We start from the raw sequence: 17,971 nt of genomic DNA on the forward strand, positions 1-17,971 counted from the left end.
GTATTGTTGGTAAGCTTTTATTTATATTTTCTATATCAGTTTCAATGCTAGGATTTTCATTACGAACGTTCCTTAAGGTGTTCTGTTTGATAATGCTTTTCATGAATAAAGTTAGTTTTTCGATAACCTGAAATTGTTTTATTAATTATTTAATTGGTAAACGAACAATCGCCATAATTGTTCTGTTCATATTGGTAAAACGATACGTGATGAGTGATACGTCAACAGTATTTATTTATTATCCTACGTCAGTATCATTAGATAGGATTTAAAAAAAAAAGTGATTAGAAATATTTGAAATCACCACCACAGCTATTTTAATTATATTCATGTCTCCATAAACATGGAGATATTATTTTAGCCTCACAAATTATGATTACAAAAAAAACATCATGACACCTTAGTACGTTCTGTCACATTTTAGTATTCATATTGATGTGAATTTTAAAGATAGGTTAGCGTTAAGCATACCTCATAAAATATAAATCATAAAACACATGGTGCACTATATCAACAAATACTTATAGCAAGTAATCATCACTGACTCGTTTTAAATCTCCAAAATCCCGTTTTTATAATTAATCAAACTTTCGACGATTCTAAAATCACTGAGTACTTATGATACCTATTAAATGTTTTCTAGAAACGAGATCTACCTGTCGAGACCTAACATCATTGAAACATTGTTCTTTATAATTTGTTATTTCTTCAATGTACATTTGGGCGTCTTGCGCGGAAATCGGCTTATTTTTGTAAATGTAATCATCCATCTTCAGACTTATTACCATCAGCCTCGTGGCTATTGCTTTCTTCTATAAAATAGGCATAAATAAATGTTAAAAGATTGGAGAGTTAGACAGAAAAGACAACAAATATAATACATTTTTTTATTTAGAAAAAAAATGTTATGTTAGTGAGGGTAAAAATATTTTACGACTAAATTTTAAACCCGCCCGACTCTAACCCATTGAATTGATATTGTGACTAGATTAAACGCACGATTCATACTAAATTGTATCTAAACGTCTTATATTACGTAAAACCATATTTTTAAAATTTCCTAAGAGATAAAAGTTATGCGACTATAATGATACAATTTTTTTTTCATAGACAATTTGTATAGCTAACTAGTTGCAAATTTAAAGAAGTAAATAATTTTATGTATTCAAACAAAGCAATAAAACTATACAGGCGTAAATAATAACAAGTAAACTATGTGCTATTCCAATAATCTGCCAATCTCCAATCCAAATCTTTCATTCAGTATTGTGATTGTGTAACAAATAGATTAATTCATTGAAACTCTAGTTTTTATAATATCATTAAGATTAAATGCGACTTCTTGTATAAATTTAATATATATTGGTAAAGTAGTTTTTCCATATACAAAAAACTTCTCATTTATTAAGATAGATTTCAATTTATTAAATACATTATTCATAAAGTGTTTTGAGGATTTAGGAAAAAGATAACACCTTTGATCGCTTAATAATTTGAACTGGTTTCGCATAATTACACCCGAGAAATCACTATTAGTGAGAAATATAATATGATAGAGCTTGACCTTTTAATAGTCTAAATAAACAAGATAAAACAAATGAATATAAAATTACCCGAACTGATAATGTATTTAACTAGTAATGTTAATAAAAACCCGGCTGTTTACAAATGTATTTTCAAAACACGTCATAATTTAAGTTTTGATCTTAGCCAACTAATACTAGGGGAGACTGGGTACGGTTGAAAAAATTTAGCTTTTATCGCTTGTAATTTCGTTATTTATTAACCAAGTATTCAAAGGTATACTTTTAACTACATTATGGTTGTCGTTATAGTTCCCGGATTGCTAGTTTTAGAAATATATGAAATTTAAGATATATACATTTTTTGTTTCAACCGTCTATGGCAGGGGCGGTTGAAACAGCGATTGAGGGCAGTTGAAACAGGTAGAAATAATACAATAAATACTAATGAAACATGTTTTATCTATCATTAATAGGTATGAATTGTATTACATTATATGTAATATATTATTGAAATCTTGAAGACTGATCTGTAAGATTTAAATTCTCCTAAAACATTTAACAGTCTTTGACGCGTTGTAAGTCTCTGGTTATATCAGAATAAATAGTTGCTTTTCTAGTTTTTCGCCCTTTTTTACATTTTCCTTGGGGGTGCTTTTTTCAGTTAAATGAGGCGAAAGCGGTGGTGTTTTATTTTCAGTTGGTATTCCATTAGATATAGAAACGACTGCAGACTCAGTATAATTTTCTGAATTAGGTCGACCACAATAAACAGATTACGTTTATATGAGTAAAAACTCGTCTTGCGAAAGCCGGCTTGAATATTGGAAGATGTCATAGCGACTGGCATAGCAGTCGCTACAATCTTCGGTATATAGTAGACTGACATGGTCAGCCGCTTTTCGTAGTGAATCTTCAGCTTTTACCTCATATGCATTACATTCAGCTAGACAAGTGAATTTTCCCTCTGGAAGTCTTCCTCACCCTAACTATCGGCATCTAAAACGATAAACATTAATATGTTTTCTGTTTCAACCGTACCCACAAAAAATGTTTCAAACGTCCCCAACCCCACTTTTGATCAATTGTTTTAGTTTATTCAATGTCCCTTATTCTACAAGCGTCATATTAATCGCAAACGCACTCTCAATACTTTAACTTTAAATGAACAAATAATATAAGCGTTAATGTCAGAAGAAAAATACTTACTTTTGAGTGATAAAAACCAAGGTGGCATCCTGCACACAACGACAACACGTGGGAACCGGCGTGACACTGATTTCATGTTTGGACCTGTGTCCACTCCGTTCCCCCTTAGAACCTCTCACTCCCCGCGTAACCGTTTACGAGATATTCGCGCCGTTTCAACCGTCCTTTGTTTCAACCGTACCCAGTCTACCCTACTTATGTTTAAATGATTCATTTTAATCGAAAAATCCAACCTCTTTCGTATTTTCATTTTTATTTTTCCTACTTTTTTTAAAAGGCATCTTAAATTAATTGTAATTAGTTTTGATAATAATATTTAAAATAATAAAATATTGTCACTGCTACAAATATTTTGCCGCCATTTGAACTTTACTTTTTTTTTTTTAATTTAAAAGTGTATAAGGAAAATTGTATTCTGATACAAATAAAATTACGCGTTCTAATATAAACAGATAACATTAAATTTAACGAGAACTCTTCGCAAATCCTGCATACGCAGATAATTTTCAGTTATCGGGAGGATTCAGTATATGAATTTCCTTTTTATGTGATAACAGTTGCATTATAATTTAAACGTTAGGATTCAGTATAGCTGGTGATTTACAAGCTATACATCGTTTCGTTAATTTTTTTAATGGGCCATATATGGATAATTAAATAAGATGAATTTATATACGAGTGTTTTTATATTATTGTTTGAGATATATATTTGTGAAGCTGGTTATGGCGCAATACCTGCCGAACAATATGGGTAAGCATTTAATTGTTTTTTTTTAATTTATATAATTTTTATTAAATATTTATTGGGCTGTTTGAGTTAATTCGTTATGCTTTTTTCGGCAAACAAACAGTGAAAAATCTAACATATAATATAGCAATCAAGTTTTCACTAATAAGTTAAAATAAGTAAAATTTTCATTAAAAGACATTTAACCAAAGAGTAAATCTAAATTTAAAAATATTTAAGGCGGACATTGATCAATATAAAATTAATAATATTTGTTTGTTAATAAAGGATCTATGTATGTATATCTTATACAGTCAAGCATTTTAAACTATTATAAAATCGTGCATTAGTATTGAGAATATCGATAGTCTATTGGGATCAGAATCGAACCTGCGAAAGTTCTATTGCTCGTCAACCAGTATACCTATAGTTATGAAGGCTATGAATACATAGATACGCTTTATGCACCTGCCCTTTTCAAATTTAAAGATTGTTAAGGCCTGTTATCTTGTTTGATTGTTAAGGTTGTTTGCCTGACACTACTTTATGTGAGAACGCTTTTGCTCGTGAGTCAAAAACAAATCATTGAAATTTGTAATAATTAACCTTCTTTTAAAATGTCAATAGACAATCCGACGTCCAGGCGCCGGAGTATGTACCGGCGTATTTGAAAAACCAAAAATTCACGAAAACGAACTATCCTAGAAAATCCTATTCGGGCAGGAAAACTATGTACACCGGTACGAAAACTGGCTATGGAGGTACAAAAACTGGTTATGGAGGTACAAAAACTGGCTTTGCTGAAAAGAGGACGTGGCATTCTTCAGGCGCAGGGTAAGTAGAGACATCTTAAGATTTATTCTTTAAAAAATCTCAAGGAATAGTTTTGTTTGATTTTGGTTACATGAAATGATTTCACTTCAATCTTTTACTAGTAGGGCTTTGTGCAAACACCTCTGGGTAGGACCCACTAACTATTTTACCGCCAACCAGTAATATTTGATATTATTGTGTTCCGGTTTTAAGGATGAGTGTGCCAGTGAATGTTGTTACACAGGCACAATAAATATAAAATATTAATTCCCAAGGTTGGTGGCGTATTGGCGATGGAAGAAATGGTTAAAATTTCTTACGTCACATTTAACTATGGTTGGTTTAATAACTTACCATTAAAAAAACTAGTCAAGCTACTAAATTTTCATGTGGTTAATTTGTGTTTATAAATCGTCGTCGTTGTCATCGTTCGTGATCGGCGATGAAGGAAACCATCGCGACAAACCTGAGTCCAAAACGTTTCCTCAAAGTGACTGGAGTTCTTTACCGAGGCCTGGTGCATTTAGAAGCTATTACGTTTTACAATTTTTTATTGATACCAAAAATATAATATTCAATTTAAACTGAACAATACATTAATAAACAATAATTATGAAGTTGTTATTTAATATGTGCATAAATAAAATTAAAAGTGATGAGTGTAAATAAACCACTTAGATCAAAGCACTCATTTTCTTTCACGTTCGCTTTTTGGTTCTATATCTTAATACACTCATTAAATAACGCGAGAATATCTACTAGTGGTCGCCAGCAGCTTCGCTTGTGTTTTAGGGATTGGTCGTCAAGTTTTAAATATAAAAAAGTAGATTATGTCCTTCTTTGAGGTTCAAGCCTCTTTCATACCAAATGCGGTGCAGTGGTTTGGCCTTGAAAGAAGAACAGACATAATTACAGTGTTACTTACGCACTTATAATATTAGTAAATATTAGTACTTATAAGAATTTCATTATACTATACTAAAATTAGTCTAATTGTTACAGACCGACCTACAAAGACTTTTCCAACACCGCTAATCAAGGATACACAGGTACGTATTTTTTTTCACAAATTATCAACAATTTTGCAGACGGAACTAAGCACAGATTGTAAACTTACAATCTGTGCGAGTGATTTAACGTAACTCGTTAGTCAAGAGCCTAGCGGAATAAAGACCATCGTTTAAATCAGTTTTTTAGTTTTAAAACTGTTAAACACTCGAAGTAGGATCTTGGCGGTGTAGTAGATACTTCCATAATATGGAAAACACGTAAAAACTTTGATCAAGGCGCCTGATCTCTGTGACATTACATTTTGAAAAATATATGCTTTTAGTTAGTTTTCATTATTATAATTATATATATAATACAATACAAGTCTATCGTTACTTGTATTTCATAACATTGATAGACATATGATTTTGCATAGTAACTGTATATCACTTATTAAACATTTGTTACCAGCAGAGATTTAACAAATATCAAAAAGAAGGGAAGTGAATTATGTTAAATAAATGTATTAATTGATAACAAATTTTAATTAACATTCAAAAATATATATATAAACTATCTGGGAATTACCAATCGTCGGAAATAAATCTCTATCTACTATTACTGTGTAAAATTGTGTTTTCGGAAACCATAAAAACTGTTTTTTTTTTATGTTTATAAAACATACTACGTTTTCAACTTACAGCAGAGCAAGCACTGTCAAAGTTTGTTTATGACAAAGATTCGTAATAAGCTGCTAAGATTTACATTCTAAAATCTCATTTAAGACGACATGTTAACAAAATAAAAACTTGGTATTAATTTCTATGATTTAAAAAAAATAAGATCGTATGTAACTTGAAATATAATTGATTACTTATTGTATTATTATTAGTAGTGCTTTGTGCAAGCCCGTCTGGGTAGAAACCACCCGCTCATCAGATATTTTACCGGTATACAGTACTGTTGTGTTCCTGTTGGAAGGGTAAGTGAGCTATTGTAACTATAGGCACAAGGGACATAACATCTTAGCTCTCAAGGTTGCCGCATTGGCGATGTAAGGAATGGTTAATATTTCTTACAGCGCCATTGTCTATGGGCGGTGGTGACTAGTTACCAGCGGCTGTATCATTTGCCCATCTACCTATAATTATACCTATAATAAAAAATGAAAAATAGAGAAAACACTTTTTGAAAATAGAATAAAATCGTTAATTTTTTTAAAATAATAATACAAGTAATCTACGTAAACAAATCATATCGTAACAGTTTTAATAAATTAACATATTCATTATATAATAACTGTAACCTTTGACCTTGTAATTTTATCAGTATTTATTTATACATTTTAGTACTTAAATCAAATCCTAAAATAATTAGGTTTGCACAATCAGAGAGCGTGGGAGGAGCTATCAACGTTTGGACGGAAATTAAAAATATGTAACCAGAATTAAAATGACCCAAATGACATATTATTAGTAATAATATTAAAGCATTAATAATAATTATTATTTATAATAAACAATTCAAGAATAGACTTTTAAGGCGTGTTTTAAATTTTTTTTTTTTTAATATCTATGAATGAATGACTTAGAATTATAATAGATTATAATTTATCTAGTAAACTGATTTCTAAATATTAGGTATATGAAAATGTTTTACATGAAAATCCGAGAAAACATTTATATATTATAATTTGATTAAGTAAAATTAAAGTAGACTTGCTTAAAACAAAAGCTGCTTATTCCACCAAGTTTCTCCAATAAATGCCGCATATACCGGTTACTAAGGACCTTAATTAAATTAAGGGTGAGTAGTTAGACAATTCAAACGTTCTTTTTCATTCAAGTGTCAAACCTCATTGGTTTCTCATTTAAATGAGAATAAGTGTTTAACTATACAATGCTTGTAGGTAAGGATAATTTATTACATTTTCGGTAGACTACATCTGGCATATACACGTTAGTTAGAATTTTAACCGAGAAGTCTACTCTTTCTAATGAATTTTTCCTTCGACGCCGTATTTTTGTATATTGGTTCATATATTCTTTCGCCAAGCAGCAATACGTATTGTTCTGTTGCGATCACATGGGAGATGACATCTTTATTTGTAACGTTGGTGGTGCATTGGCAATGTAAGGGATGATAATGTTTTCCTACTAGGACAATGTCTGGACGGTAGTGACCACTGATCAGTATGAGCAGATGCAAGTCTACCTATCTAATACAATAAAAAAAATGTTTTATATTCGTATTTACTTATATTATTTTATTTATACTTATATTACTCATATTATTTGTTTTATTTCATATATTTTTTATCCGTAGGTCTTTGTGAGATCGAGTGTAAGAATAATGGCATCTGCGTTGATAGAAACGTGTGTGTGTGTCCACCAAACTTCCACGGAAAGTACTGCGAGTTCGAGAAGAAAGCCTGCCTCGTATATCCGCCTTTGCCAATGAACTCGGAAAGAAAATGCTCATCTGAGTAAGATCATACAAATAACTAGAACCGATTAATCAGTTAGTTAGTTAGTTAGTTAGTTAGTTCAGCGTAATTAAATATATAGAGATACATAATAAAAAGATAATCTCATAGACAATTAATGTCTCTCATAGACAATTTTTATTAATTAATTGGCTATATTTCCAAAATCTGATGGTAAATGGTAACGGTGTAAGCAACATTAATAATTCCCATGAACTTGCTTCCTGCACTTATTGAAATATCTTATAACGTCTCTGTATAGGTCGAATAGTTCATAAATTGAAATAAAAAAAAAAAACGCTAATGGTATAATTGTGTGATTAACGCATGTTCCCATTGAAATTATGGTCTATTATAATAGGAAATTTCATCATAATATGTACTTATCAGTCATCGTCATCCTCCTGCCCTTATCCCAATTTACTTGGGATCGGCGCAGCATGTCTTCGTCTTCCATACTTCCCTATCTGACATCATCTCACAAGTAACATTCTTTCCAGCCATATCATCTTTCACACAATCCATCCATCTTTTCATTGGTCGTATCCTTCCTCAATATCCATCCATGTTCATGCTCAAGACCTTCCTCACAATAAGTTCCTCATTCCTCCGCATAACATGCCCATACCATGATAAACACATAACTACTCGGCTATCGGTGCCACTTTCAAACTTCCTCTTATGTACTCATTCTTTACTCTATCCTTTCGCGTAACACCACATATTCTCATCTCCGCTACATGCAATCAGATAAGTATTACCTATTTGAATCAAGAGAAAAAATAAACGAATTTACCTTTTTATAATATAATTATGACTTTTTTGGCATTATAGAATCTCAAATGACTTGTAGCGATATATATTTGTGTTATACGAACATATTATTAATTCAACAGACACTGCACAATAACGTGTAATGAAGGACACAAATTTATCGACGGTTCGACGATAGCAAACATGCGCTGCGTTGAAGGCCAATGGAGACCAACACGAGCTGATCTTACGTCGATTCCAGATTGCCAGCCCGAGTGCAATCCTCCATGTTTGAATGGCGGAGTTTGCTTGTCGGTGAATACGTGCCAGTGTCCCGCAGATTATAGAGGACCACAGTGCCAGTATTGTAATTGAATTATTTATTTTATATTACGTTTACAAAATAGCTCAACATAATATAAAATACAAAGCAGGTTAAAAGTGTGCAAAAGCGACCTCATCGCTGTAACTTTACACTTAAAGTAATATTGTGCAAGATTAGACAATAACAAAATAAATAAATTAAAAATAATAGCACAACATAGACTAGTTGTAACACAAAATAACAGCTATGATATTATTATGCATTTACATAAACCAACCTTTTTTTTAACTTGGTTTGGTGGACGAGCGAATGGATCACCTGATGGTAAGTGGTCACCACTGCCTATAGACATTGACGCAATTGATGAAATTTTAATGTTACCACTAACACCAACCTTAGGTACTGCGGCATTAAGTCAATGTTTAATTAATTAAACATTTTAGAAAAGTTATTTGGATAATTTTGATAATGGGCAAAAAAACTAAACATATGGTGGTTTGTTATTGACATCTTGTAAAAGAAGTATCTGGTTTCTCTATGTACGCATTACTCAAAAATATAATTGAATATGACAAATATATTAATCGACACTTCATAAATTACATTATATATCCGAATTAAACAATCTGGCAAATGAAGCTACTGGCCAATACATTGGTTTAATAAATACAGAATTATGAAAAACGGTACATACTCAATTTGGTGGTTAAGCTACGTCTTAATTAATCTCAGCCGCCAGTGTTTGCGACGTCCGCAAGTTGGCGTTTAACGGCGGCTACAACTGCTTCGGAGACAGCGAAAAGTTTTCGTGCAAGTTGAATTGTCCAAGCGGAGCCTCGTTCAGCACACCGGCTGTGGAACTGTACACATGTCTCTACTCAACTGGAGTCTTCGAGCCACAGCCCATACCGCACTGCGCGTTTAGTGAGTTCAGATCCCGTCGCTAGTGTTTTCTCTTATTGGGAACGTATTGTTCATCCGTTCATCTCCTTTCAGATGAAGTTATCGTGATCACGCCTTCGAATCATCGAGTGATTGTAAGTGGAATCTTTTTTTAAACATAACGAGTTCTGTTGTTGTTACATAATTGTTATATTTGATGTAAAGAAACCCTTCTAATCTATCGGTCCATCTTAAGTTTATTTCTTACGAAACCGTTGGTGGACGAATAAAGATTCAGACATTGAGGTTATCTTTAAATTCTGATTTTAAACTTTCTCGTTTCAGTCGCCTCTATCTCAAGTACATTCACCGAATTCTACCGATACTACGCCTTATGAGATAACGACTCAACGTGCAGGAAAATACGGTGGTTACAACAACCCTGTTACTATCGTAGTACAAGACTTTACTCCTAAAGGTGGTAGTTGCTTGACTTGGGCTGGCGTCCACTATAAGACATTCGATGGGAAAATATACAGGTATATTTATTCTTCCATTACGGATAATAAGAAACTGCTCTTAACAAATACCGGTATTCCGTAAACGCAGAAGTATCGTTTCGGCTATCGCAACTCCTATTTGCCTCTGTCCCGAACGTATTAATATTTGTAAGCAATGTAAATTATCACTGCGTATTTTTAGCGCTGTTCAACATTCAAGTCATTTCAATTTGGAATCATAACTTAAGTCAATATAAGTCGTTGAACTTCCACGATTGGTGCTACCGATACATAGATTAATATCAGTCAGCACCACCTACTCACTAGCCACAGAGATCAGTATTATTGTGTTCTGGTTTGAAGGGTGAGTGAACCAGGTTATGGGTAAACACTTACCGAAAGATGGCCCAAATTCGTGTCCGCTTACCTTATAAAAAAATAAAAACTTTGTGTTGCTAACTAAATAAATCATCGCTTATCACCAGTTTCCAATCGCCGTGCAAGCACATTCTTGTCCGAGATAGCACAGAACATAAATACACAATAGCCATCAGACACCCCCAGTGTGAGAGACAAGGATACTGTCCATCAGAGATCATCATCTACTTGGAGGAGAAGATGTATTCCCTAAGTATTGCAGGTAAGAAGATACTATTGGCGTTCGCTCGCAGAAACTTGACCTTCACACCGTGCGGTAGTTGTTCCAATAAAGACTAGAATTAGAATTGATTGCCATAGTTTCCTATCACAGAGATGACTTGAAATGAAATGATTTAAAAACCAATAAGATATCTGTACAATATAAAACATGTTAGTGCGTCACTTAAACAGTTTTTTTGATAATAATTACAAATATTTGCAAAGATACAAAGTAAAAAAGCAAGAAACAGTGATATATGGGTAAAAAAATACCGATAAGGGTATTTTATTGTATTTTCTAGAAGTAATTTAGCTATTTCGTTGCTTTAATGGCAAGTGTCTGCTTTAGTTATATATAAAGAATAGGCGTCGGAGCAGAAATCAGTCAATGGCGTCGTTATGTATTGGCTAGCTTATATAATATAGAAAGTTGCATGAATTGACTAAACTTTTGAGTTTTTAGAGGAACGAATTTTTCAATACACAAATTGTTATTTTACGAACTATAACGCTAAAAGACTTTATAAAATCGAGTACGTTTATATTATTATTATAAAATAATATTAAAAAGCATTCTTTTATACATAAATATCTTGTAAATGTTTTTAACCGTTGAGGAGTTCCTACGTGCCTAGGAGCCAAGACTGGGTGAATAGCCTTAATTATAATCTGGTAAATTATAATTATAAACATTTGTGGGTGTATTGTCATCGGAACTCTGTCGAATAAGTGGAAGGAGTCCTAATTCAGCTTCCAAGATTAGATTCACAAAAATATATTGAAAGTTAAATACAATATAAGCTTGTAAAAATAATAAAAAAATCTATCAATATCACAGAAGATGGATCAGTGGTATTCCGGAACAGCAAGCGCATGATTCCGATGCCTGCCTTCCTGCCCGGTATCAGGGTGTCGATGCCCAGTGACCAAGTCTTCGTTAACCTGGATGTTGGCGTTACAGTCAAATGGGATACTAATGTAAGTAGTCTATAGCCTATTCCAATCAGAAAAGGAATGAAGTTTACCAAACCTTAGATGTACGTATTCCATGCGTTTTGCTGATAGCTCAGTTAAATTGTGCAATACTTACATTTCTTAACTAATATATTCCATGTTAATAAAATATCTACTTTAATTTTACTATCAAAGTTCCACAACAGCACCGTCGACGTTCAAAACGCATTTTTTTCGAAAAAACAAATGAATATCCTAGATTATTCGAGCTCTCAAGCATATCGCATCAATTCGTTCTTAAATGTTGTATATTTGGCTTTTGTCCTCTTGTGGTTGAAATACACTATACATTATATTGAACCACATACTTGATTTCCTTGCGCAGTAAGATTATTTAAAAATCGAATAACTTATTACACATAAATTCGTCTTCAATACTAGTTGACCGTCTGTCAAAATGTTGTTTTTTTATTTTATTTTCCATCCACTTCTAGGATCTAGTGATAATTGAAGGATCAGTTCTGTTGTGGAACAAAACGGAAGGTCTTTGCGGCACTCTCGACGGCAATCCAGAAAACGACATGACAACAAAGGAAGGAAATGTTGCACAGACTAAGTCTGTTATGATTGCGTCATGGGAACTAAACAAAATTGGTGGTACGTAAAAGCTGATGTCGTAAGGTATTTAATTGATAAAAATATATAAATTTATTGTAAATAATAATCTGTCACATCTGTATTTATTTGTTTTTGTGCCTGATGTGCTTTTAGCCGGTAGAATAAACGATAGTACCTACTATCAGTTAGGTAGGATAGGTACGTCTAAGGTAGGTTTTGAAAATTACACCACACAGATAAAAAATTAATTTATAGATCTTTTTATGTAGCCATCAAAGCTGTTAAATATTTTGTGTCCGAGATATTTATACTCGTAAATATAATATACTTCATTCACAATATATTCTCCGTTTCTCAGATTATAAAACAAAAGGCAGGTGGAGAACGAGCTTTTATTTTTGTATTCGCTTTTATTGTTCCGCGCGTTCCTTTACTTTTTTTTTTTATAATCAGACGTCTATTTTATCAATTTATTACGCAAAGAATACAAATCTAAACATATATAATTTAATAACTAAATTCGAATTTAGAACTAATAAATGTCATCGTTGTAAGAAGTTTCACTATAAGTCAACCTCTTCTTTACTGACCTATTCACTACAATTATATAAATCAATGTGATTTGTATATTTTCTCAGCTATATTTGTTCAAACTGATGGGTATTTGCAGACATATGCGACAGCAGTCCGACCGATGTGAGCGCCTGCAACTCCAAGTCGAACGCGGATATGAAGAATGCTCTCAGATTCTGCAGCAATGTCTTCAGCAAGGATAAGTTCAGGAAGTGTTCGAAGGTAAGTTGTTTTAGTCTCTCTATGTAACAATTGTTCTACCTATAGTCAGGCTTAAACCATTCCAATGCTCAAGAGCTCTCAACAATATGGGGCCCGGTCGGAAAGTAAAAACTGTTGTTGTTTAATAAATAACATTTTTTTAGACGTTGCCCCTAGACCTATTACCTTAGCTCACCGGGCGTTGGCATATCGCACCGCCACTAAGATCACCAAAAAAATTGCAATATAAGCATTCGAGGGGCCGCATAGACTAAAGGAAGGAAGGACCGGCTAGCACACGCCAATTCGACTATAGTGCCAGTCCGACACTGTATCTATCTTCATTTTTAGCTTACATTTTTTTAGTAGAGAAAATTCAAGTTACCCTCAGATTATGTATCAATAACTAAGTACCAGCTAACATGATCGCAAGCTGGTATGAATTTGTACTTATTCCTCTCAACGTTGCTGTGTTTATAAATACAGCCAAAAAAACATTCAGCGATATAAAACTCGGTGGCTCTTTGACTACAGTTCTCGACATTTGTTCTCTCTCATCGCTTAAAAGGTTTTGAGAGCAGTACTTATAAAAGCTCCAAAGAGGAGTATTCAGCGTGGTCTATATTCTGAACAGTAATGGATTGCGATTATTATTGATTCAAATAGACATAGTGGCAAATATTAATACAGCAGTTCTAAAGCAAATATTATTTTTATACTGTGTATTATATTTTGATGCCACTCACTCATAACTACCGCCAAATAAAAAAATATTATTGTGTTCTGGTTTGACTGGTGAGTGAGCCAGATAAACAAGGGACACAACATCTTGGATTCCAAGATTAGCAGCGCGTTACCGCTCTAAGGGTTGAATAATATTTCTTACAGTGGTAATTTCTATGGGCAGTGGTGACCACTTACAATCGGATGGCCCATATGCGAGTCTGGCTATGTTTTTTAATATAAATAAAAAAGCAATACTGCCTTAAGTGTTCTATAGCTGGGTAAATATCTGGTGTTAAGATTATTCCAAAAGAGTGTTTGGTTGTGGTGTACCCATGTAACCGATACATGTAGTTTTCCGAAGGCTTTAAACGCGCGTCGTATAATTATTATATTTTTGCATTTTAAATACATCTCAAATTTATTTCTAGGTTATGGACGTATCGCAACTGCTGGAGGTCTGTCAATGGGACTACTGCGCTTGTACAACGAGCTTAAGTCAGTATCACTAATCATTTTAATACATTATAGCATATTAAAACGTATTTTAGCTTGTCTTGTACTTTAATGTTGCTAGTTACAAATTTTGGATGGATTCAATTTTAATTTTAATTTATGATTATAATGTTTTTATTTAATAACAATTGTTTTTAAAAATAGTAAAAAAAATACAACTTCTAATGTTCAACTAGCGGGTTAAGGCTTCCTCTACTCTCAAGGAGGTTTGCAGCTGGATGTCTTTTTTCATCAACGATCATGACATGACTTTCAAATGCAAATTAAGCGCACGATAACTCAGCACTTAACTGTGCTTGAACGGTCAGACTGTATTAATCGTGTATCTTGTAGATCCCGAGGAGTGCGCTTGCAGGACCGTGTCAGTGTACGCTAAGGAGTGCTTGAGACATGGTGTCGAGGAAATGAGAGCTTGGCGGGACTCTGATACTTGCCGTAAGTTTACCATTGTTTATATGTAATAACAATATTTTTCGTCGCGAGCAATTTTCTATCTATAAAAAAATAATACATGTATATTGCTATTTATTATAGTCTTTTTTCAAGGCCTTCAGTATTCGAAATCTCATTTTAATTGTAAAAATATAACTTAACTGTGTTGCGATTGTGTTGCTCTTGATTTATTTTGCTTAAATGTTGACATTAAACACCAGTTTAATGAATAAATTCTAGTTTTAATATTATTATTCGTGTACGTTTCAATATCAAATAATATACTTAGACCACTAATTTATTTCTTCGATCCAGCGATGAAATGTCCGGAGGGTAAGATTTACAAGTCGTGTGGACCAGACACGCAGCCCAGCTGCTCCTTGCCCGAAGTTACACCCAAGGATAACGCGTCCTGTGTGGAAGGATGCTTCTGTCCTGAAGGTGTGTGAACTAACGAATATTGCCTCGACAGCTGATCTCAAAAACGATGTCATAATGATATCAAATCATTTATTTATTTGCTATGAATGTATATACGTATGTGTACATTTATGTTAGTGATGTACTATATTTATATAGGTTTTATGTTATGTAACAAATTTGTCAACAAGAGTTCATTACATTGAACTAAATTAATTGTGTGCAAACTTTATCAAAATTAAATTTAAAAAAAAGTACTTACCTACTTCATAATATAGTACCGGTAAGCCAAATTTATATAACACATCAAGTATTATACAAAATAAGATTAGAATTAATTAAAGTCAAATAAATAATAAAATCAAAGTAACTAGTAATGAATTTCCTAGTAACACATTTTAATAACCATTTATCAATTTCTTTCTTAAACATATTTAAAATCAGTCCCTCGGCTCCTTTATTTTCTGTTTTGTGAAAGAACTTGACGGCCGTACAATACGGTGTTTACAAATATCGATATTAGCTTTTGAGGATATCGAATAGAGCTATTACTGTTAACATTCCGAATTCGCTGAAAGTATTTTGGATGATTTTTAACAAACAAAAATAAGTCTCGAATGTACATGCAGGGCAATAAAAGAACGTGCATTTTTTACCGTTGTGAATGATCAATGTGAAAACAGTTATTGCGCATAAGTGACGACAATTAGAGCCCCATTTTCTATTTTCTTACTCCGATATTTCGATGGGATGGTAAACTGAAACCGTGTTAGAAATTTAACAATCAGTAAAAAGTAGTAAATTTGTCTATGTCCAAATCTCATTGTCTTTGCTTACATTATTGTCGCTGTAAAGTTGTCTAACACACAACATCACCTTTATAATTTAACTTAGTATAAATTATTTGCTAGTAATTCTTTTTTTAGCCTTAACCCTAAAATTTACTCACTTAGGTCTTCTTCTGGAGAGTGGTCGCTGTGTACCGAAGAGCGAGTGTCCGTGCCGAGTGAGGAACCAAGGCTTCCCGCCTGGTACCGTCATACCCAAAGGCTGTAACACCTGGTACATCATCTTATCCATCATCCATTCATAATAACATATTTTTTATAACAAATATGATATAATAAGAATATTCATTAACTTTAGGAAATAATCTCTTTTCTTTTTTAGTAAATGCGAATCTGGTGAATGGACTTGCACCCAAGTACCTTGCGGTGCCCGCTGCGGTGCAGTAGGAGATCCTCATTACACCACGTTCGATGGACTACGATACAACTTCATGGGACATTGCACTTACACGCTGATGAAATCTCAAAACATAACAATCGACGTGGAGAACGTCGCTTGTTCTGGAGCCATCACCGAGGTACAAATTAATTTATTTCCCGGCCTGAAATATTCACTCTAAATTATAGTTTCGGTTTGCTCAGGAAATCAATTAGAAATGCCAATGGGTATTATATTGGAAATCAAAGAATCCCAATATTTTTCATGTCGGCTTTGTTTCAACCTATTCCACATATCAAACTTTCATTTTGTAATTATCAATTTTTGGTACCAAATTAATTTCCATTGCATTTCGCCAGGCAATGAACTTAGCTCCTTATAAAGGCGAGGGTAAACCTTCTTGCACAAAAGCTGTGAACCTCGAGTACAACGGAGCCAACATCCATCTGAAGCAAGGAGGGTTCATACTTGTGAACGGAAAGGAAATCAACTCACTGCCCGTTAATGTTGGAGACATCAGGATTCGCGCTGCGTCCTCTCTTTTCATTATAAGTAAGTCATTTGATAAATGAAAAACCGCAAATTTTCTAATGTTAATCTTAGGATTTTTCGTTTTAGTTCTGTTAATTACAAAAGTAGTTCACTACCAAAATTAGTAATGTGTTCACAATAAAATATATTTAAATAGTAATTTGACAAATTTTGCATTCTACATTTAATTTACAGCAAAACTCAAAATGTTTATAAATACTTCGTTAAAGTAGCTGCTATATTAAGCCTGTAGATCATGAGTACATGTGATACAAACCCAATTGAGTTTTTTGTCAAGAAAATCTGTTAAATCTGTTAAGAGTATCAGCCCGAATCTTATCAATACTAAATAAATCAAAATATGACAGTGTTAGCATTCCCGTGCATCAGAAAGCTTGTAAAACCGTTGGTCCTGGGCTTCAAATTATAAGAGCAAGGAATAAAGTACACAGCTGGCAATTTTTGGGAATTTCGTTTGGGGTTTGTGAAATAGACATTTTAACATAAACTTTACTTTCAGTTCAACTGCCAATCAAGGTTGATCTTTGGTGGGATGGAAACACAAGGGTATTTGTGGATGTACCACCTTCGTTCCACGAACAAACGAAGGTAAAATCTAAAAAACAATAAATTCATTTACTCTAAAATCTAAAATATATAAACGACTTAAATATTTTTAGGGTCTTTGCGGAACTTTCAATTTGAACCAAAAAGACGACTTCTTGACCCCCGAAGGTGATGTGGAGCAATCAGCTCTGGCATTCGCCAATAAGTGGAAAACCAGGGAGTTCTGTGACGATGTTATCACCAAAGAACCAGAGCACCCGTGTAAGGCTAATATCGAAAACAAGGAATCTGCTGAGAAGTATTGCAGCAAGTTGAAGAGCAAGTTGTTCGAATGTAAGTCTAGATACAAAGGATCTCCCTTCG

The 17,971-nt window shown here is 33.2% G+C and overlaps 1 protein-coding gene across 1 annotated transcript in view; it reads left to right on the forward strand.

Moving 5' to 3' along the window:
• The first annotated feature begins 3,290 nt into the window (after window positions 1–3,290).
• The window catches only part of LOC113396258 (hemocytin), a 48,567-nt gene continuing 33,886 nt past the window's right edge, over window positions 3,291–17,971 (forward strand). The window contains exons 1-20 of the mRNA XM_064215646.1: window positions 3,291–3,483; window positions 4,087–4,293; window positions 5,275–5,321; window positions 7,588–7,747; window positions 8,644–8,867; window positions 9,558–9,749; window positions 9,822–9,862; window positions 10,053–10,246; window positions 10,693–10,847; window positions 11,685–11,824; window positions 12,295–12,457; window positions 13,089–13,213; window positions 14,347–14,413; window positions 14,765–14,866; window positions 15,179–15,304; window positions 16,237–16,345; window positions 16,454–16,649; window positions 16,870–17,062; window positions 17,562–17,650; window positions 17,722–17,941. Coding sequence (XP_064071716.1) covers window positions 3,395–3,483; window positions 4,087–4,293; window positions 5,275–5,321; window positions 7,588–7,747; window positions 8,644–8,867; window positions 9,558–9,749; window positions 9,822–9,862; window positions 10,053–10,246; window positions 10,693–10,847; window positions 11,685–11,824; window positions 12,295–12,457; window positions 13,089–13,213; window positions 14,347–14,413; window positions 14,765–14,866; window positions 15,179–15,304; window positions 16,237–16,345; window positions 16,454–16,649; window positions 16,870–17,062; window positions 17,562–17,650; window positions 17,722–17,941 — 2,839 coding nt within the window. The 5' untranslated portion in view covers window positions 3,291–3,394. The remainder of the gene's footprint in view (window positions 3,484–4,086; window positions 4,294–5,274; window positions 5,322–7,587; window positions 7,748–8,643; window positions 8,868–9,557; window positions 9,750–9,821; window positions 9,863–10,052; window positions 10,247–10,692; window positions 10,848–11,684; window positions 11,825–12,294; window positions 12,458–13,088; window positions 13,214–14,346; window positions 14,414–14,764; window positions 14,867–15,178; window positions 15,305–16,236; window positions 16,346–16,453; window positions 16,650–16,869; window positions 17,063–17,561; window positions 17,651–17,721; window positions 17,942–17,971) is intronic.

This window comes from Vanessa tameamea, chromosome 8 (assembly GCF_037043105.1).
Source record: "Vanessa tameamea isolate UH-Manoa-2023 chromosome 8, ilVanTame1 primary haplotype, whole genome shotgun sequence".
In the NCBI taxonomy this organism is placed as follows: Eukaryota; Metazoa; Arthropoda; class Insecta; order Lepidoptera; family Nymphalidae; genus Vanessa; species Vanessa tameamea.